Here is a 23,525-nt window from a genome sequence, read left to right on the forward strand (position 1 = left end):
TGAGGACAGCTGCCATGTACGGCAATATTACACACCGCCTATGAGGACAGCTGCCATGTACGGCAATATTACACACCGCCTATGAGGACAGCCGCCATGTACGGCAATATTACACACCGCCTATGAGGACAGCTGCCATGTGTGGCAATATTACACACCGCCTATGAGGAAAGCCGCCATGTACGGCAATATTACACACCGCCTATGAGGACAGCTGCCATGTGTGGCAATATTACACACCGCCTATGAGGAAAGCCGCCATGTACGGCAATATTACACACCGCCTATGAGGACAGCTGCCATGTACGGCAATATTACACACCGCCTATGAGGACAGCCGCCATGTACGGCAATATTACACACCACCTATGAGGAAAGCCGCCATGTACGGCAATATTACACACCGCCTATGAGGACAGCCGCCATGTACGGCAATATTACACACCGCCTATGAGGACAGCTGCCATGTGCGGCAATATTACACACCGCCTATGAGGAAAGCCGCCATGTACGGCAATATTACCCACCGCCTATGAGGAAAGCCGTCATTTACGGCAATATTACCCACCGCCTATGAGGAAAGCCGCCATGTACGGCAATATTACCCACCGCCTATGAGGAAAGCCGTCATTTACGGCAATATTACCCACCGCCTATGAGGAAAGCCGTCATGTACGGCAATATTACACACCGCCTATGAGGAAAGCCGCCATGTACGGCAATATTACACACCGCCTATGAGGACAGCTGCCATGTGTGGCAATATTACACACCGCCTATGAGGAAAGCCGCCATGTACGGCAATATTACACACCGCCTATGAGGACAGCTGCCATGTACGGCAATATTACACACCGCCTATGAGGACAGCTGCCATGTACGGCAATATTACACACCGCCTATGAGGACAGCCGCCATGTACGGCAATATTACACACCACCTATGAGGAAAGCCGCCATGTACGGCAATATTACACACCGCCTATGAGGACAGCCGCCATGTACGGCAATATTACACACCGCCTATGAGGACAGCTGCCATGTGCGGCAATATTACACACCGCCTATGAGGAAAGCCGCCATGTACGGCAATATTACCCACCGCCTATGAGGAAAGCCGTCATTTACGGCAATATTACCCACCGCCTATGAGGAAAGCCGCCATGTACGGCAATATTACCCACCGCCTATGAGGAAAGCCGTCATGTACGGCAATATTACACACCGCCTATGAGGAAAGCCGCCATGTACGGCAATATTACACACCGCCTATGAGGAAAGCCGCCATGTACGGCAATATTACACACCGCCTATGAGGACAGCTGCCATGTACGGCAATATTACACACCGCCTATGAGGACTGCTGCCATGTACGGCAATATTACACACCGCCTATGAGGAAAGCCGCCATGTACGGCAATATTACACACCGCCTATGAGGACAGCCGCCATGTACGGCAATATTACACACCGCCTATGAGGACAGCTGCCATGTACGGCAATATTACACACCGCCTATGAGGACAGCTGCCATGTGCGGCAATATTACACACCGCCTATGAGGACAGTTGCCATGTGCGGCAATATTACACACCGCCTATGAGGACAGCTGCCATGGACGGCAATATTACACACCGCCTATGAGGAAAGCCGCCATGTACGGCAATATTACCCACCGCCTATGAGGAAAGCCGTCATTTACGGCAATATTACACACCGCCTATGAGGAAAGCCGTCATGTACGGCAATATTACACACCGCCTATGAGGAAAGCCGTCATGTACGGCAATATTACACACCGCCTATGAGGAAAGCCGTCATGTACGGCAATATTACACACCGCCTATGAGGAAAGCCGCCATGTACGGCAATATTACACACCGCCTATGAGGAAAGCCGTCATGTACGGCAATATTACACACCGCCTATGAGGAAAGCCGCCATGTACGGCAATATTACACACCGCCTATGAGGACAGCTGCCATGTACGCCAATATTACACACCGCCTATGAGGACAGCCGCCATGTACGGCAATATTACACACCGCCTATGAGGACAGCTGCCATGTACGCCAATATTACACACCGCCTATGAGGACAGCTGCCATGTACGCCAATATTACACACCGCCTATGAGGAAAGCCGCCATGTACGGCAATATTACACACCGCCTATGAGGACAGCTGCCATGTACGGCAATATTACACACCGCCTATGAGGACAGCTGCCATGTACGGCAATATTACACACCGCCTATGAGGACAGCCGCCATGTACGGCAATATTACACACCGCCTATGAGGAAAGCCGCCACATGCATTACATACCTTTATAAAAGGCATCTCCTCCGTACAATACCTGCCCTTTCTACCCTTCCGGGCCGGAGGATTGCCATTCTTGCACTTTCTTTTTGTCTTCCCTTTAATTCTTATTTTCTTGTCACCATACAAGGGCTCGTTCTTATTTTGAGGGAGTCGTAGTTTTGAATGACACCATTCATTCTATATGGTGTAAAATGGTGAAGAAAACAAAGGCAATCCCTCCATTATTTTTTGTTTCATTTGTTTGGGAAAAATGATCTTGCAGCACGATTCTGTAGTCAGTGAGCGACAACAAACAATGTGTAGGTAAAAAACACACGTGTCCATGAGTTTTCCACAAAACCCTGTCCACAAAAAAATCCATACATGTGAACAGCCCCTTAAACCATAATGGGTTATGTCTTCTATCCATGAAAATCATTGATGGATAGATACGTGAAAAACGGATGACTGAATGAGGTCTAAGGATGTTAGATAACTGACACAATATTTTTTTCATAGCGGCTATGTCCCCCTACCAGGCTGTGCGCTTAGTTAAAGGAGTTGTCCGACATTAGCTTACCAAACATTTTTGAGTTTATCTGTGCTGTATTGTCATATAAAACACCCCTACATTGTTATTTTTTCTTTTCTAACTTTTGTTCCTCTTGAATTAACCCTTTATTCTCTGCAGCTCCTTGTTTACATTCAGCTCCAGCAAACTGACCACTTCCTGTGCCACACCTCCCAGTCAGAGCTGGCACCGCCCGGCCTCAATGTCCAGGCTCGCCCCCTGCCCACCCTCACTGTCCAGCCTCGCCCTCTGCCCACCCCCTGCACACACATTCCCTGTAGTTATGGGCAGTCCGGCTCTTTTTGGTGATCCGGTTCCTATGGCTCCGCTCACCAAAAAGAGTCGGATCTTTCAGCTCGTTCTCGGCTCCTTATTAAATATTTGGTCACCTCAGGTGAACACATATTTAAGATTATAGTAACGTCACCAAAGCCCCACCCACCCACAGCTAAGCCCCACCCACTTACAAGCGCCCAATTAGATTGCTGAGTAGGCAGAGTTTAGCCGTGGGTGGGCGGAGCCCTGACGGCGACAAGAGCCGTTTTGAGATTTTATTGGCTCACACTAGTCATCCGGCTCCTGACGTTCACAGCAGGGAGCCGGATCTTTGTGTCGGATCGTTCGCGACCGACACATCACTAATTCCCTGTCAGTTTTCTGCCCCAGCACCTGACCTGTTATCACTCTAGCATTGAAAATAACGGACCCACATTGGGCTCTGCGCCCCCCCCCACACACATTGGGCTCTGGGCCCCCCACACACATTGGGCTCTGGGCCCCCCACACACATTGGGCTCTGCACCCCCCCCCACACACACATTGGGCTCTGCACCCCCCCCCCCCCCCACATACACATTGGGCTCTGCGCCCCCCCCACACACACATTGGGCTCTGCGCCCCCCCCCCCCACAAACATTTGCACACCCCCCCCCACACATTGGGCTCTGCGCCCCCCCCCCACACATTGGGCTCTGCCCCCCCCCCACACACATTGGGCTCTGCGCCCCCCCCCCCCCACACACATTGGGCTCTGCGCCCCCCCCCACACATTGGGCTCTGCGCTCCCCTCCACCACACACATTGGGCTCTGCGCTCCCCTCCACCACACACATTGGGCTCTGGGCCCCCCCCCCCACACACATTGGGCTCTGGGCCCCCCCCCACACACATTGGGCTCTGGGCCCCCCCCCCACACACATTGGGCTCTGGGCCCCCCCCCCACACACATTGGGCTCTGGGCCCCCCCCCCACACACATTGGGCTCTGGGCCCCCCCCCACACACATTGGGCTCTGGGCCCCCCCCCCACACACATTGGGCTCTGGGCCCCCCCCCCACACACATTGGGCTCTGGGCCCCCCCCCACACACATTGGGCCCCGGGCCCCCCCCCACACACATTGGGCTCCGGGCCCCCCCCCCACACACATTGGGCTCCGGGCCCCCCCCCCACACACATTGGGCTCCGGGCCCCCCCCCCACACACATTGGGCTCCGGGCCCCCCCCCCACACACATTGGGCTCCGGGCCCCCCCCCCACACACATTGGGCTCCGGGCCCCCCCCCCCACACACATTGGGCTCCGGGCCCCCCCCCCCACACACATTGGGCTCCGGGCCCCCCCCCCCCACACATTGGGCTCCGGGCCCCCCCCCCACACACATTGGGCTCTGGGCCCCCCCCCCCCACACATTGGGCTCTGGGCCCCCCCCCCCCACACACATTGGGCTCTGGGCCCCCCCCCCCCACACACATTGGGCTCTGGGCCCCCCCCCCCCACACACATTGGGCTCTGGGCCCCCCCCCCCACACACATTGGGCTCTGGGCCCCCCCCCCCACACACATTGGGCTCTGGGCCCCCCCCCCCACACACATTGGGCTCTGGGCCCCCCCCCCCACACACATTGGGCTCTGGGCCCCCCCCCCACACACATTGGGCTCTGGGCCCCCCCCCACACACATTGGGCTCTGGGCCCCCCCCCCACACACATTGGGCTCTGGGCCCCCCCCCCCACACACATTGGGCTCTGGGCCCCCCCCCACACACATTGGGCTCTGGGCCCCCCCCACACACACACACAAACGGCGCTCTGTACCGAGCCCCCCCCCCCCACCATCGTTCGGCACCGACCCCCTACCCCCATGGGGAACACATGTAGGCTACATTCACATGACCGTTCCGTTTTTGCGGTCCGCAAAAAAAGTCCATTTTTTTTCACGGATGCATCCGTGTAATCCGTGTGCCTTCCTTTTTTTTTTTTGCGGACTGCAAAAAACGGAAGCAGCAAGAAAGATAAATAGATGAGTAGATATAGAGATGGATAGATAGATATAGAGACAGAGAGATGGATGGATGAATGAATGGGATAGATAGATGAGAAAGACCTATATAATGTCCCACCTCCCTGCATATTCTAAGCTGGCACCCTTTAGTGACTTTCATGTGGCCACAAAGGGTGCTAAGCCTTGTATTTAGCCAAAAAATAATTAAAAAAAACCAAAACATCTTTTGTAGCCAGCTAGGGTAAAGCAGATGGCTGCAGCCTACAAACCACAGCTGGCAGCTTCACCTTGGCTGGTAATTCAAAACAGAGGGCACCCAACACTGTTATTTTAAATTATATAAATAATTTAAAACAAAAAACATGTGGTCCCCCCCCAAATTGGATCACCAGCCAAGGTAAAGCGGACAGCTGTGGTCTGGTATTCTCAGACTAGGGAGGTCCACTGATATTGGACACTCCCCAGCCTAAAAATAGCAGGCTACAGCCGCCCCAGAAGTGGCGCATCTATTAGATGCGCCAATCCTGGCGCTTCATCCCAACTCATCCCGTTGCCCTGTTGCGGTGGCAAACGGGGTAATATACGGGGTTGATGCCAGATGTGTAATATCACCTGGCATCAAGCCCAGCAGTTTATGTCACACGTCTATCAGATACCCGACATCACCAACCCAGTCAGTAATAGAAAAAAAAAAAAAAAGTTTTTTATTTGAAAAAACACTCCCCAAAAAATTCCCTCTTTCACCATTTTATTGAAAAGAACACTAAAATCACGGTCCGGCGTAATCCAATTAGGGGGTCCCACGACAATCCATACCCTAGTCAATGAAGAACAGAATGTTCCCCATTGTCTGGGAGACCAGTGCAGTGACCTGAGCTAACATCAATAGGTCAGTCCAGGTCACTGCAGGGGATGACGAGCGCTGACTTCAGGAGGTTAGCTGAGATCATTACCTGCAGTGACGATCTCCTGCACTGCTGATGTCAGCGCTGTCACTGACTTATATGCCCTCCGTGTTCTCAGCAGTATAGCGAGAGCCCGTGACATCACCGCTAGTGACAATCTCGGGCCGCCCGCGAGACGTGACGTGAGAACGCGGCGGGCATAGAAGGCAGTGACAGCGGTGATGTCGGCAGAGGAGGAGATCGTCACAGCAGGTAATGATCTCATCTAACCTCCTGCCAGCAGCGCTCATCATCCCCGTGGCTGCACTCACTGTGAGAAGCTGATGATACACTGCAGTGCGAGCAGCCGCGGGGCTGGCAGGGAGCAGGACACACACTGCACAGGCACTCCTGCTATCCTAAGCACTGTAAGCAGGGGGCCCGGTGCTGGCGGTGACACCGTGGGCGGGGAGAGTACAGGGTGCGGGGGAATGTGTGGGAGGGTGCAGGGAAGGGAAAGGGGACTCACGCACTGTAGTCGCCCAGCAGGGCGGCAGCAAGCTGTTCCCAGATTTGCATGTCAACATGGTCCTGCCCATGTTGACATGGAATGACTGGAAGCAGCAAAATTGCGGCAGGAGCGGTCACATGACCGCTCTGAGCCGGGGGAGAGGGGCTGACAGCAGGGCAGGTAAGTGGCCACTATCTACTTACCTGCCCCAATGTAGCCCAATAGTGTAATAATAAAAAAAGTGAAAATAAGCCGGATAACCCCTTTAATACTGGTAGTTTGTGCTGGCTGACTCCCTCTATGTTCTGGTTGATGTGAATACAGCAGTGGCATTTGGATTTTGTTGCACCGCCATATATGAATGTTTAGGGGTGTTTTGAATCCAGTCTGTGTCTGTTGTGAGGTAGCGCGGTCGGCTGCGCAGCAGAAGACACGGGATCCAGGCATCAAGGTTCACAGCACACGGTGTTTAATGTCCAAACAAAAAGTCCATAACAAAATACATGTGCCTCTCCAGCAGAGGGCTCAGGAAGTTCTGGTCACTTCCCCCACACCCGGCACACCTGCCCTCGTTCCTGTTTCCTTTTAACCCTTCCTTAAGCCTGTAGGGAAACAGCATTAACCGTATAGTGGATTTACTTTCTATCATGGAGTGAGCACAACCTGGGCGAGACATACCGGCCGTCATAGATAACCCCGGTCACAGTCTCACATACCCCCCCCCTCAGTTCAAGCGTGCGGGGTTGAACTCCAGCCATCAAGCACGGGCCGCGGGACAAGGCATCGGCGTTGCCCTGCAACCTACCGGCCCGGTGTTCAACCGTAAACCGGAAGTTCTGCAGAGAAAGGAACCACCGGGTAACCCGGGCATTCCGTTCCTTGGCGGACCTCATCCAGACCAGTGGAGAGTGATCCGTCACCAAGCGAAACTGCCGTCCCAGCAGGTAATAGCGTAGGGACTCCAAGGCCCACTTGATCGCCAGACACTCCTTCTCCACTACGCTATAATTCCGCTCGGGAGGGGTGAGCTTCCTACTCAAGAAGGTGACGGGGTGTTCCTCCCCCTGAACCACCTGAGACAGCACTGCCCCCAGGCCGACCTCCGAGGCGTCAGTCTGTACTATGAACTCCTTCCGGAAATCAGGGTTGACCAGAACGGGCTGTCCGCACAGGACCCCCTTCAGGGCCCGGAAGGAGTCCTCGGCCTGCGGAGTCCACCGCACCATGACGGACTTCTTGCCTTTGAGAAGGTCCGTCAAGGGGGCTGATAGTCCCGCAAAATCCTTTACAAACCTCCTGTAGTACCCCACGATACCCAGGAAGGCCCTAACCTGCTTCGTGGTCAGGGGTCTAGGCCACTTCTGGATCGCCTCAACCTTGTTAATTTGGGGCTTAATCACTCCTTGGCCTATCACGTAGCCCAAGTAGCGGGCTTCCGTGAGTCCCAATGCACATTTCTTGGGATTGGCTGTCAATCCGGCTGTTCGAAGCGCGTCCACCACCGCTTGTACCTGTTCCAAGTGGGTCTGCCAATCGGAGCTGTAAATAATGATGTCATCCAGGTACGCTGATGCATACGCCTGGTGGGGTTCCAGCACTAAGTCCATCAACCTCTGGAACGTGGCCGGAGCGCCATGTAACCCAAAAGGCAAGACAACATAGTGGAAGAGACCCTCCGGCGTAACAAAAGCTGTTTTCTCCTTGGCGGACTCCGTTAGTGGCACCTGCCAGTACCCTTTGGTCAGGTCGAGCGTGGTAAAATATCGCGCCTGTCCCAGCCTATCAATCAGCTCATCCACCCGGGGCATGGGGTAGAGATCGAACTTGGATATTTCGTTCAATCTCCTAAAGTCATTGCAGAACCTTAAGGAGCCATCGGGTTTTGGTATTAGGACAATCGGACTAGCCCATTCACTCCGGGATTTTTCGATGACCCCCAGGCGTAACATTGTCTTTACTTCCTCCGATATGGCTTGTCGTCGAGCCTCCGGCACCCGGTATGACTTCAGGCGTACCTTCAGGTGGGGCTCGGTGACAATATCATGTCGTATCAGACTGGTCCTACCGGGCAGCTCGGAGAAGACATCGGGGTTCTGCTGAACCAACCGTCTGGCCTCTCGCCTCTGTTGCTTGGTGAGGGCTTCTCCAATCCTTACATCCGGTTCGTCCTCTCCGGAGGTCGCTGGAGCCGGATGTGAACGACCCGAAGAGGAGGGAGGTGGGGAAAAAAACAGCCATCAGGCTTTCCCGTTCCTGCCAAGGTTTTAATAGGTTGACATGGTATATTTGTTCAGGTTTCCGCCTACCGGGCTGCAATACTTTATAGTTAACCACCCCTACTCTTTCCTTTATCTCGTAGGGGCCTTGCCACTGAGCCAGGAATTTGCTCTCCGCCGTGGGGATCAATACCAACACCCGATCCCCGGGTTTAAAGGTCCGCACGGTGGCTTGTCTATTGTAGCGGCCGCTTTGCGCGGCCTGAGCCTCCTGTAAGTGCTCCTTCACAATTGGCATGACCGCGCTTATGCGGTTCTGCATACCCAAAATGTGTTCAATCACACTTTTATGGGGGGTGGGCTCTTGTTCCCATGTTTCCTTTGCCAGGTCCAACAATCCCCGGGGATGTCGCCCGTATAACAATTCAAAAGGCGAAAACCCCGTGGATGCCTGTGGCACCTCTCGTATGGCAAACATCAAATAGGGAAGCATCATATCCCAGTCTTTCCCGTCTTTTGAAATCACCCTTCTTAGCATGGTTTTCAGGGTTTTATTGAAACGCTCGACTAAACCGTCCGTTTGCGGATGATACACAGACGTACGCAACTGCTTGATCTGGAGTAGCCGGCATAGCTCTTTGGTCACTTTAGACATGAATGGGGTCCCCTGATCCGTAAGGATCTCCTTGGGCAATCCCACCCGGCAGAACACAGCAAACAACTCCCGAGCTATAAGCTTTGCTGCAGTATGTCTGAGAGGTATCGCCTCGGGATACCGGGTGGCATAGTCAACGATCACTAGGATGTGTTGGTGCCCTCGAGCGGACTTTACGAGGGGCCCCACCAGATCCATCCCTATCCGTTCAAAAGGGACTTCTATAATGGGTAACGGTACCAACGGACTGCGAAAATGGGTCAGGGGTGCAGTAAGCTGACACTCCGGGCAGGTTTCGCAGAACCGTTTTACCTCCCCAAAGACCCCGGGCCAATAGAACCTTTGCAATATTCGCTCCTGCGTTTTCTTGACCCCTAGGTGGCCACTCATCAGGTGTTTATGAGCCAAGTCGAGGACCCGCCGGCGATGCGGCTGGGGCACCACCAACTGTTCTACCCCTACGCCCCGTATTTCATCTACCCGGTAGAGTAAATCCTGCTTAAGAGCGAAATGGGGGTACCTTACCTGGGCACTGGGCAGCTGTGCCACCCCGTCAACTACTGTCACCCGACTCCGGGCATGTATTAACGTAGGGTCCTGGAGTTGGGCTGTCCCAAACGTATCCGGGGACGCCTCCAACTCCGGGATGGGCTCGACCGTCTCAGCCTCTCCTGCCAATACCTCTAGGGGTGACCTATCGGGTTCACACTCTGTCCCTATCATCGTGACCCCTACGGCAGGTGTCCCGGATTCAGGATTGTAGGGCTCAGGTCCCGGACCGACCAATATCTGAGGGGACTTAGGGGGTCCCCTCCATAAAGTCCAAAAATAGGGCAGATCCCTTCCTAGGATCACGTCATAAGGAAGAGTGTTAAGAAGTCCCACCTCATGTTGCACCTGACCGCAAGGTGCTGTGATGGTGACAATCCCCGTGGGATAGTCGTGGCGGTCCCCATGTATGCAAACCACCCCCACAGTGCGTCCTGTGGCCTTTACTTTAGCTCTCAAGGTGGATCGCACAAGGGTCACTAAGCTTCCGGAATCCAACAATCCTGTAACCGGACATCCATTCACCTGTATTTGGCACAAGTGGGGCTCTGTCTCTGGGGAGACCAGGTCAGCGGTACACACCACCTGAGCATACATTGAACCCCGCCGGGTAACCCCACAATCCATGGGCTCCGTGGTGAGTGGACACTGGGCTTCCATATGTCCCACCCGCTGGCACCGCCAACATCTAATAGGGAAGGAAACCCCCTTGACAAGTTGTCGTTTAGGGTACATGGCCTTCCGGACCTCAGGAATGGCGGGCGCGGCCTCAGCCAGGATGGTAGCGGACTCCTGTACCGGTGTCGGCGGTGGGTCCTTGGCCCTAGGCTTGGAGGGGCCGGACCGACGGGCGGTACGCAAAGTCTCAGTGTCCCGTATCAAGTCCTGCGTAGCCACATGCCGCTCTACCAGGGACACTAATTGGTCCAGGGTACTCGGGTCACCCTGTCCTACCCACCGTTGAACGGTGACGGGTAAAGTGCGCACAAAACGATCCACTACTACCCTTTCCACCATTTGCGCCGGGCTCAGAGTGTCAGGCTGCAACCACTTTTTTACAAGATGTAATAAGTCATAGGCCTGGGAGCGTACGGGTTTGGCTTCCTCATAGAACCACTGATTTACCCGCTGAGCCCGTACATAGGTATTCACCCCCAACCGAGCCAGTATTTCGGCTTTCAGGGTCACATAGTCAATGGCGTCCTCGGTACCGAGGTCCAGGTACGCTTTTTGGGGTTCCCCCGTCAGATAGGGCGACAATACCTCAGCCCACTGCGGGGTCGGCAGCTTTTCCCGCTCGGCCACCCGCTCAAACACCGCCAGGAACGCTTCCACATCATCACCCGGGGTCATCTTTTGCAACGCTTGTCTCACCGCTTTCCGGACGCTGCCGTCGTCACCCGGTCCCGGGGTTGTTGCTGCCGGTCCGGCACGGATCGACTTGGCCAGGAGAACCATCTGTTCTTGGTGCCTTTTTTCCTGCAATTGTAAGGCTTGCTGCTGACGTGCATTGGCCTGCTCCATCTGTTCTTGGTGCCTTTTGTCCTGCACTTGCAAGGATTGCTGCTGACGTGCATTGGCCTGCTCCATCTGTTCTTGGTGCATTTTGACCTGCACTTGCAAGGATTGCTGCTGACGTGCATTGGCCTGATCCAACTGTTCTTGGAGTGTTTTTTCCTGCACTTGCAAGGATTGGAGCAGGTGTGCATTGGTCTGTTGCTGCTGTGCATTAGCCTGAGCCAAATGCTTTAGTATGTCCTCCATGGCGTCGCCGGGTTTGGGCTGTAGTATAGCCGCTCGAATCCAGGACATGCGCAGCTGGGTCACCAGGGATGGATGCTACACCTCACCGGCTGTCATGCCCGCATTCTCCACCATATGTGAGGTAGCGCGGTCGGCTGCGCAGCAGAAGACACGGGATCCAGGCATCAAGGTTCACAGCACACGGTGTTTAATGTCCAAACAAAAAGTCCATAACAAAATACATGTGCCTCTCCAGCAGAGGGCTCAGGAAGTTCTGGTCACTTCCCCCACACCCGGCACACCTGCCCTCGTTCCTGTTTCCTTTTAACCCTTCCTTAAGCCTGTAGGGAAACAGCATTAACCGTATAGTGGATTTACTTTCTATCATGGAGTGAGCACAACCTGGGCGAGACATACCGGCCGTCATAGATAACCCCGGTCACAGTCTCACACTGTCTGTCTTTGTAGCGGTTTGTCCTTTCTGATTCATAGGTATTGATAGAACAGTTGTAAAAAGGCACGTGTCCAACTGAGGGATAGGAGCTAATAAAGGGAATGGGGGGTATAGGTACAATCATAATGCATGAACTAAAAAACCCCTAATTTTTTCCTCCTTATCCAAGTGTCGATTCACTCCATCAGATAAGAGCTTTCCACCTTTACAAAAGCATTTCTGATATTTTCATCTACAAGGCGTGCAAGCCTTTTGTGAGACCGCCACTGCTTCCCAATGTGACCAGCTGCTGATGGCAACTACTCTGCAGATTACTAGCTCTTATGGTAAAGAAGACCTGTCCTCTCTGGAGAACACTGAGCCGGGACAAATAGATTTCCTTTTTTCCCCCAGCACCATGTCTTCTCCAAACAAAGCTCTTGAACTGCAGTTACAAATGAAGCAGAATGCCGAGGAGCTGCAGGACTTTATGAGGGAGCTGGAAACGTGGGAAACAGATATAAAACAGAAGGATGCTATGCTGAGTAATCAGACGGTCACGGGTGAAGAGGTAAGCATGTCTGCAATACCTTCTGCACTGCTCATGTGCAGCTTATTAGCCTTTCCCATGACATGCATGCAAGCATAATTGCTGAAAAATGTTGCTAATGGCCAATAGAATGGGACTTCTGTCTCCAGGATGCAATAGTGACATGGCAAATGTTGGAGCTCAATCTGTAGTAATTGAAGGGGCTGTTGGTTTTCATACAAAATTAGGGGCAGGCAGATACACTACTTGGACCACCACTTCTCAATTACTATATTTCCCCATAAAGAATAGAAACACCCACTCCCCACCTCCAGTGCCGGGGCTCGCGTGCCATTACGTCACATGAGCCCTGCAGCCAATCAGCACCCTGCTAATGGGCCGCTTCACTCTCGCTTCCTTCAGATGTAACTGTCACCTGGAGGAGGAAAGAGTGCAGCAGTAAGGCCTAAGCCACACGGCGAGAAAATCGGTGCGAGTGGAGTGCAATAAAACATCGCATTCCACTCGGACCAATTGTAGCCTGTGTGTGAGCGCACATGAGCGATTATTTTCTCAGTCCTTATCGGACCGAGAAAACAATCGCAGCATGCTGTGACTAATGCGAGACTTATTTTTCTCGCACCCATTCAAGTGAATGGGGCGAGAGAAAAATCGCACTGCACTCGCGGTACTCCGGTGTACCACGAGTGCAGTGTGAGAATGGCAATAGCTGGCTACAGAGGAGAGAGGGAGATAAATTCCTCCCTCTCCTCCTCAGCACCTGCCTGCCCCCCGCAGTGCTGGCCCGCCCCTCCTGAGAGCCGGTCCGCCTTCCGCAGCTGAGGTCCGCTCGCACAGTCGGACCGCAGTCGCAGGGATACTAGCATGACACTTGGCTCCTGCTGTGCTACCAGTGCGAGCCAAGTGTCATGCGAGCATCGCAGTAGTGCCCCGTGCTGCCTCAGCCTTATCCTTACTTTTCATGGAAGGCAGTTTAGCTCTAAGGCTATGTGCCCATGGGACTCTGTAACCGCGGAATTTGCCGCTGAAAACCTGCGGACTTTTCTGGATTTTCTGGATAAATCCGCAGGTTTCAGCATGTACAGACACTCCCCATGTTATCCTATGGGACATGGGGAGTGCTGTGTCCATGCTGCGGTATGTGCGGAATATGCTCGGATGTCCCGCAGCCGCACATAACTGCATGTCAATTATTCCTGTGGAAATACCTGTGGAAATCCCTGCCCTCCACTATGGAGATAGAGGCCGGGACTTCCGCAGGTAAGTTGCACGAATGTCCGCAGGTTTACCGCAGCTATTTCTGTGGGTACATAGTGCCGTGGATACATAGCCTAAGGAAGTGAGAGTGAGATGACCCATGATTAGTGGCTACTGATCGGCTGCAGGGTTCTCGTAGTGTAAATATGGTTACGTGAGCTCATGGAGACCCAACACTGTGGGGAGTATCAGCTTTCTTTTATTCTACATGGGAGAATATTGTAATTGAGATGGGGTTGTCCGAGTTGTCGACTGCTGAAGAACCACTGAACTCTGAATGTCTGCAGCGCTGTTAGAGAAGCTGTCATCAGAATTATGCATGTTAAAACAAAAGTAGGCCATAATGGCACTGTTTTACAGATTCAATAGAGACCTTCAGTGAAGAAATCTGCATTTTGGTTGTTGTTCAAAACACTGCTCCAGCATTTTGGACCTTTTTTTACTGCTGGATCGGTGTCCACTGCTCCCCGTCACATACTCCCCTTCTGGTGGCTTCATCTTCTATCATCACTGCTTCGGTCAGTCTCTGGAGATTTGTGACCTGCTGGCAGCTCCAGTGTTTCATGGAGCGCTTCAGAGGTCACAACTCAACCTCATTCTGGCCTTGTTCTGGCTCTCATAGAGATGCACTAGCGTTTATGACATACGGTAACTTCTGACTTCTGTACAGTCAGAAATTACAGTCACAAGATGTCACCGCAGGACAGGAGCAGCATCGGTAAAAGGTGAAGCTGCCAGCCCAGAAGGGGAGTATATGTGAGGGGACAGGGGTCTTACATTTAAAGGACCACTTCAGTGCTCAAACAAACCTGCTGCAGTGGTGCTTTAATCTGCATTAGAAATTTGCCTTTCTTAAGTATTCGGTTCATTAGGATGGGACTGTGGGGCAGGACTGTAGGTAGGGTCTTCGGCTCTGCCTCTGGTGTCTATGTCTTCCTCCTGATGCCTTACTAGCTTGTACAGATTGATCTCTTGGCGTCCTTCAGTAAAATGGTTGCGGCGCATGCGCCGTTAAAGATCTCCGCTTACAATTGAACCGAGATGTAAATGTGCTCCGCCACTACCCCCATTTTCCTGCAGACTGCCAGGAGTTTAATCTGCTCAAGTGCCGCTCGCGGTAAGGACAGGACCAGTGTGATATTTAAATAGGAGGAAGATACAGACACCAGAGGCAACGGAAGGGCCGAGGCAGAGCTGAAGACCCTACACACTGTCTCACCCCGATGCACCGATAGCTCAGGAAAGGCAAACTTCTAATGCTGATTAAAGAACAACAAGGATGCTGATTTCTTAATTTTTTCACTTTATTTTAACAAACATAATCCTGATGACAGGTTCTCTTTAATGCTACACATAAACCACAAAGACCAAAGCGAAGACCCAGGGCGCCGGGGGTATAACTTGTCTGAAACCGGAAAAACCCTCATCTAAGCTATATGCCATCATGTACTAACATGGAAATACCTCTTAATATATATCATACATGTAAGTCATCTAAAACCAAAATGTTGTGCTTTTTGACTTCTAGATGCTCAGAGAGAATACACCAGAGAACATGGTCTGTCATTCCAGTGTATTCACGGGGAAGGCGCCACTTTCTTCATTAGTGGTTGACAGGCGGTCTTTCTCCACAGAGGAGATTTCCATCATAAACCATGTGTCAGGTGTATTCTTCGGTTTTTCACAACTAAGATGACTTGCCTGTAGCTGTAAGATGCTGCCCTTATGTGAGGCAGCTTATTACGCTGACAGATATGCTTTAACACATTGAAGATATAAACCTGTCAAGTATAGGTTATTGATTGCTCTCAATTAAAGAAGGAAAGCCTGGTTGTCTCTGTACACAGAAATAGTAGCAAGTCCAGGTAATAATATTATTGGACGTCTGACACACCATCTACAAGGTTGTACATTAATAACTGAATTCCATATTTATTAAAACCAATGTGATGCTTTAATTCAGACAACAATGTTTTTATTTTGTGCCATGCGTCTGTTTTTTGAATCTTCCACATTCCCAGATTTGTCTCTTTTTAAATGGTTTTAATATGTATATTCCCTTGAATTGATGTACCATTAAAGCATTTGTACATTACTCATTGGAGAAGAGTCTCTCTATTTCTCTGTGATCTATAGAAATAGATAATAGACACAGAGTAACTGACATATAATAAAATTGCACCCTGTGGAGATTATTGTACGACATTTTATGATTAAATAAATGAAAAAAACATGCTGTGTGTTTTGATAACCAGTCAAGGTAAAGCAGAGATCTGCGGGCTGGTAAGATCCATGGTTATTGGGCCCTTCCCAGCCTAAAAAGTACCAGCCCACAGCTGTGCCAGAAGTAGTGCTTCACATTAGATGCTCCAATTCTGGTGATTCGCCTTGGCTCTTCCAGATTGCCCTAGTGCGGTGGCAATCTGAGTAATGGTATTTGGGATTGATGTCAGCTGTCACTTGGGGGTTAGTAATGGAGAGATGTCTATCAGACACCCCCATTACTAACCCAGTAAGTGTAAAGAGAAAAACATACACAAAAATAGTTTTTAAATAAACACTCTCCCACACTTTCCCTGGTTCACTATTTTATTAAAAAAAAAAATCCATGCAGGCCGCCGACATAATGCAGGCAATCCAACCTAGTCCACAAATGTAAACCTGAAAGACATTAAAAGTGGGAAACAAGAACAAGAGACTGTCCCTCATTCACCAATTTATTACAAATCCAAGGGCTTTACCAGCCCTGACGTAGTCCAGCGGTTCCCACAACGTTCCTCAATTACCTGGATCAAAGACTATGTAGCCTCAGAACGAATCTCCATAGGCTTCGAGCTGCCGCTAGTACCGGCTCAAATAGGGATAACGTTTGGAACACCATTCTAAGTCTGAACTGGGTGCAAAAACCTAAAAAAACATCACTATGGGGAGATAAGGTATGCACACCAGTGACTATGTAAGGGGAATACATGGAATAGCAGAAACTGCTGTGTGAATACTGACTTGAAAAATCCAATAGCTATATGTAAGAGTGAAAATGTGAAAAATGGAATCTGCATTACTGCCATGAACATTGGATTTTTCAAGTCAGTATTCACACAGCAGTTTCTGCTATTTCATGTATTCCCCTTACACAGTCACTGGTGTGCATACCTTATCTCCCCATAGTGATGTTTTTTTAGGTTTTTGCACCCAGTTCGGACTTAGAATGGTGTTCCAAACGTTATTCCTATTTGTTAGTATTTTTTCGTTTGTGAACCCTCCCCAACCACACCTATTGCCAATCCATATCATACGCATAAATAGCCTGGGTCTCAGCTTCCCATACACGGTAAGTTTTTTAACTGCATGAGAGGACATACACAAGCTAGGGACCCCAACGTAGAGAAATACTTTGGCGTAGTGTTGGGGCTCTATTGCATTGATCAATTCAGTAGCTAAATTTCTCTTGATTCATAGGTTCATGGCAGTAATGCAGATTCCATTTTTCACATTTTCACTCTTGCATATAGCTATTGGATTTTTCAAGTCAGTATTCACACAGCAGTTTCTGCTATTTCATGTATTCCCCTTACATAGTCGCTAGTACCGGCTCACGCTGGGCTCCACAAGACCCGGGTCACTGATGAGCATTGACGTCAGGAGACCCAGCACCCACCCCTGAGCCCTTCGGGCTGGTTGTTCTTTTGTGTACACATGTTGTTGATGTTGATTTGTTCTTATGGTTCATGGTTTTCAGTTCTCCGAACATCCTTCGGATTGAATTTACCCTAGACCAATTTATAAGTTTTCTCCTTCCTGCTTTTGCACCAAAACTGAGGAGCCCGTGATCCACGGGAGGGTGTATAGGCAGAGGGGAGGGGTTACACTTTTTAAAGTGTAATACTTTGTGTGGCCTCCGGAGGCAGAAGCTATACACCCAATTGTCTGGGTCTCCCAATAGGAGCTAGAAGAAAAGGAATTTACGGTAAGTAAACAAAATTCCCTTTTTCTTTTTCCTTTTTCTTAGTGGGTTAGTAATGGGCGTGCCTGATAGATGCCTCGCAATTACTGACACCAGGGCTTGATGCCAGCTGACACTGCACAGCTGACATCAACCCCAGCTACCTTTACCCCGATTGCCACCGCACCAGTGCAATCAGGAACAGCCGAGGTGAAGCCCCAGAATTGGAGCATCTATCGTGAATCGCCATTTCTGGAGCGGCTGCGGGCTGATATTTTTTAGGGTGGGAAAGGCCAAATAACCATTGACAGCTCAACCTGATATCAGCTCTTGGTTATCTGCTTTACCTCTGCTGGATATCAAAAATAGGGGGCACCACACTTCGTTTTTATTTTTTATTTATTTAATCATAACAAGCTCTCTGATGAGCTGCATAGGGTGCAATTTTACTACACATCGGGGTTTTTTGCAATTATTTGTCTGTCCATACATCTTTGTCTTTCTATCTATTCTCTATCTCTAAAGCATTCATTTAGTGTCCAAAAACACATCACAGATGCATAAAAAAGCGTGTTTTTGCCTTTGCATTTTTCCCACCAAGAAGTGCTGAAATTTCTGCATCCAAATTCTCAATGTGTACACACAGCCTAAGTCGTCCAGCAATGGAATAATGTCCTCTGTCAATATTTTTTTTTTTGGTGCCCTCTGAGAAACTTAATCCCAGAGACAGAATACTTTTCACTTACGCTGCTTTAGAAATGTAAGTCAATATATTACTGGTGTAAGGAGTAGAACAGTTTTTCCAATATTAAGTTGTTCATTCATTTTCTTCTAGATGCTGCCACCAATTAGAAATAAAGACTATAGAAAAAAGAAAAAGAACAGAAGTAAAGTATCCACTGAAACAATGAAAAATGAAAAGAACCAGAAAGGAAAATTACATGACTATGACTACTGGGACAAGCTGGATGTGGTAATTATAAACTGTCATAACAAATAAAGTGAAGGCTCTCCAAAAGACCAGCTCTTTGTTAAATTTACCTGTTAAAGTGAACCTGTCAGCAGAAATTTTGCAATAAACCTGAAAGATTCCCCCTCTGCAGTTCCTGGGCTGCATTCTAGAAAGGTTCCTGTTGTTATTGTGCCCCCTTTGAGACCTAAATAAAGACTTTATAAAGTCTTACCTTTTTGTATGCAAATCTTTTTTTATGTACACGGGGTCGGGCTCTCTTGCGTCCGTTAGTCGCCCTCCTGCCGCTTTACGCCGTTCCCCCATCACTCATTTCCATAACTAAGGACGCCGCCCAGTGCTCCCGAGGTCTCGCGCATGCGCCGTGCCACCCCCACCCCCCGGGACTGAACACTGTTCACAGTGTGACCGCTGGTGACGTGATTGCGCAGGCGTGAGATTATGGGCGGCGCTGTGATTGTCATCAGCAAGTACCCGCCCATAATCTCGTGCCCGCGCTTTCCCCTCTGCCTCCACCATTCTGCGCAAGCGCTGGCCAGATGGACCCACGTCACCTCTTACCCATCTTTCCCTGGAGCAGGAAATAGCTGGGAGGAGCGGAGCAGCATAAGGCTATGTGCACACGTCTGCGTAATTCATGCAGTTACGCTGCGCTTTGTAGCGCAGCGTAACTGCATGCGTCCTGCGTCCTTTGCACAGTCTATGGAGATTGTGCAGGGGCCGTGTGCACGTGGCGTCTTGGAGCGCAGCGCTTCGGCTGCTGCCCGAAGCGCTGCGTTCAAGAAGTGACATGTCACTTCTTCCGTGCGCTTTGCCGGCAGCTCCTGCTCTGTCTATGGGAGGAGCTGCAGGCAGAGCGCATGGAATCGGCTTTTTTTTTTTTTTTCTACGGACATTTTCTGCAGCGATTTGAAGTGCACATGTGCTCTTCAGATCGCTGCAGAAAATTCTGCAGGGCTAGTACGCAACGTGCGCACATAGCCTAACGGTGGAGGCAGAGTGAAAAGCGCGGACACGAGATTATGGGCGGGTACTTGCTGATGACAATCACAGCACCGCCCATAATCTCACGCCTGCGCAATCACGTCACCAGCGGTCACAATACACAGTGCTCACTCCCGCGAGAGTGGCACTGGGCATGCGCGGGGACCTCTGGCGCACTGGGCGGCGTCCTCAGTTATGGAAATGAGCGATGGGGGAGGGCGTAAAGCGGCAGGAGGGCGACAAATGGACGCAAGAGAGCCCGCCCCCGTGTACATAAACACAAGATTAGCATACAAAAAGGTAAGACTTTATAAAGTATTTATTTTGGTCTCAAAGGGGGCACAATATCAACCGGAACCTTTCTAGAATGCAGCCCAGGAGCTGCAGAGGGGGAATCTTTTAGGTTTATTGCAAAATTTCTGCTGACAGGTTCCCTTTAAGACCAGATGTTCTATATTCTACCATACATTATGCATACACACCATCTTTGAGAAGACTTCTTACCTAAGAAAACCCCTGTTTTTGTGGAATTTTAGGTCGCCATCTCAAAGAGCCTTCTCTGTATGTAGAATTTTATATAATATACATATATATATATATATGTGTATATATATATATATATATATATATGTATGTATATGTATGTATATATATATATATATATATATATATATATATATATATATATATATATATGTATATATGTATGTATGTGTGTGTATATATATATATATATGTATGTATGTATGTGTATATATATATATATATATATGTATATATATATATATATATATATGTGTGTGTGTATATATATATATATAATATATATTATTATTATTATTATTATTATTATTTATTATTATTATTATTATTTTTCCTTGTAAATTATATTATGTATTAATGGAGACAGAGAAGTGCTGGCTGATGGCTCATTTCTATAGCCAGCCCCCTTCCCAGACAGCACTGAAGATGTCCTAACAAAGGAAGTTCTCTCCTGTGTAACGTCTTAGCCAGGATCAAGGCTGATAGCTGAAGATCAGGGATAACGTTTGACAATAACGGCGGAGGGGCGGAGATGAGCAGGATGTAAACATCCCGCCCACCTCCTTCCTTCCTATAGCCGCCGGCGGCAGGTAAGGTGATGTTCCTCGCTCCTGCGGCTTCATACATAGCGATGTGTGATGTGTCGCGGCAGCGTAATTATGAAAAAGTCGGAGCCTGCACCGATGATACGATAACGACGCTTTTGTGCTCGTTAATCGTATCATCTAGGATTTACACACAACGATGTTGAAAGTGACGCCGGATGTGCGTCACTTTGGATTTGACCCCACCGACATCGCACCTGCGATGTTGCAACGTGCAAAGCCGCCCTTAGGGTTAAGACACACGGCATGAAAATCGGATCAAGTGGAATTCTATAAAACATTGCATTCCACTTGTACCAATATTAGCTTATGTTCTTGGCCCCAATCGGACCAAGAAAACAATCGCAGCATGCTGCGATTGTAATGCAAGACTCCTTTTTTTTTTTTTTTCTCTCGCACCCATTCAAGTCTATGGGGCGAGAGAAAGATGGCACTGCACTCGCGGTACACCGGTGTACTGTAAGTGCAGGGCGAGAATGGCAATAGCCAGCTACGGAGGAGAGGGAGATAAATCCCTCCCGCCCCTCCTCAGTGCCGGCCCTCCCCTCCTCAGTGCCGGCCCGCCCCCCCGCAGCTGAGGTCCGATCGCATGACACTCGCATGACACTCCGCTTCCGCTGTGCTGCCAGTGTGAGCTCAGTGTCATGCGAGGATCGCACTAGTCCCCGGGTGGCCCCGGCCTAAAGGCCCCGTTACACACAACAAGATCGCTAACGAGATCGTTGCTGAGTCACCGTTTCTGTGACGTAGCAACGATCTCGCCAGTGATCTCGTTGTGTGACAACTACCAGCGATCAGGCCCCTGCTGTGAGATCTCTAGTCGTTGCCGAATGGTCCGGACCATTTTCTTCAAAGGCGATCGCTGTGTTTGACGCCTACCAACGACCTTCTAACACAGTCCCCACGTCCACCGAGATTGTTATACAGGTCGCTCATCCTTATTGCGTCGTTGGTAAGGTCGGACTACATGACATCTCACCAGCGACTTACCAGCGATCCTTATCAGGTCGTATCATTGTCGGGATCGCTGGTAAGTCATTGTGTGTGACTGGGCCTTTAGATCTACAGCAGAAAAACCTGTGATTCTATCACAACTGCTGCTCCCAGTAAACTAAATGATACATTGCTGGAATCAGGGTTTTGTCCTTGGGTCATGCTGTGAGTCAGAAAATATAGCAAACACAATGCTGATCAATTCCTTTTCTTCATCGTTCCTTATGGGAGACCCAGACCATGGGTGTATAGCTTCTGCCTCCGGAGGACACACAAAGTACTACACTAAAAAGTGTAGCGCCTCCCTCCGAGCATATACACCCCCTGGATAACCAAATATAGCCAGTTCAATGCTTTGTGTTCAGGAGGCACACATCCACACATGCATTCTCATCTGATTTTTGATTTTAAAGAGTTTGAAGAAAAGCGGGTCCAAGCTGGACCCCCGGCATGTCCCTTCTCACCCCACTGTGTCGGCGGTGTTGTTAAGGTTGATTTCAAGGCTGGAGCCTTACATGCCGCGCTCCTTCACCATCCCTCGGGCTCTGGCTTGAAGTGGGAGCCAGCACGGTTCTCACTGCTTTGCAGGAGACCGGTCTCCATCCGCAGCCCTTTCAGGACCCTGCCGAATGGAGCACTCATCCTTCAGGGACCTGGCCCTGCGTCTCACAAGCTAAGTATTGAGACGTTATTGTCAGGGGGGTCCCTTGCACTTTAATCTTGGGGAGAGTGTGTTATGCAACCTTTGTGACATTTCCGGCCGGTTCTCCGGTTTTCACCAGAGAACCGCGCCGAGGGTGCCTGCGCGCCGGCCGCATTGTAAAATTTAGGCCCCGGCTTCGGCTGCGGCCTACTTTCGTTTTCACTGCCCCTGCATGTCGGTCATGCAGAGGGACAGTGCGGCGCCGCCCACCGGCCGATCAGCACAGGGGAGGACACTCCTCTCTGAGGAGATGTTTCCCTCCCCTGTATATCTCCTTGGCCCTCCGGTTCCCGCTCTTGGACTAGGCCCCGCCCCCCCTCCTCACTCCGGCGCCATTTTATCAGCGTTCTCACACTGATCGGCGCTGGCTGCTGCATCTCTGCAACCTGTCTGGGGGTCCGAGCTGTGGGATCCGGAGGGCACACAAAACGGTCTGGTAAGCCACAACCTCTGGTTGTGGACCTTCTTATACACTCTCTGGGGGTCATTCTGAAGGAGTGTGTTCTTTACTGCAGAGCCACCACCTCAGCAGCATGTCTCACACTAGGAGCAAGGCTGCAAGGCTGTACTCAATATGCACTGCATGTAAGCTCGTACTGCCTGAACCGAGCACATATCCTCATTGTGATGCCTGCTCTAACATGGTGGTGCCTCAGCCTGGAGTCTCCCCAGTGGTCCCTCCGGCTGCTCCGGCCCCGGTGGCTGAACCCCCGGCTTGGGTAGAATTGTTTTCTAAGTCTATCTCCCAGTCCTTTGCCGACTCCATGGGACAGCTGTCCCGGACTCTGCTGAGCATGCATCAGCCCCCTTCTCAGGGCGCCTCTGCTGCTTC

General features: G+C 50.6%; 1 protein-coding gene across 2 annotated transcripts in view; it reads left to right on the top strand.

The window, feature by feature from the left end:
* RPAP3 (RNA polymerase II associated protein 3) overlaps positions 1-23,525 on the top strand; it is a 205,862-nt gene that overhangs the window by 546 nt on the left and 181,791 nt on the right. The window contains exons 2-3 of one of the 2 annotated variants that reach the window (XM_075344953.1): positions 12,560-12,716; positions 18,731-18,868. In XM_075344953.1, coding sequence (XP_075201068.1) covers positions 12,560-12,716; positions 18,731-18,868 — 295 coding nt within the window. The remainder of the gene's footprint in view (positions 1-12,559; positions 12,717-18,730; positions 18,869-23,525) is intronic. The other variant, XM_075344955.1, reaches the window with a different exon arrangement.

Source organism: Anomaloglossus baeobatrachus, chromosome 4 (assembly GCF_048569485.1).
Source record: "Anomaloglossus baeobatrachus isolate aAnoBae1 chromosome 4, aAnoBae1.hap1, whole genome shotgun sequence".
NCBI classification, from domain to species: Eukaryota; Metazoa; Chordata; class Amphibia; order Anura; family Aromobatidae; genus Anomaloglossus; species Anomaloglossus baeobatrachus.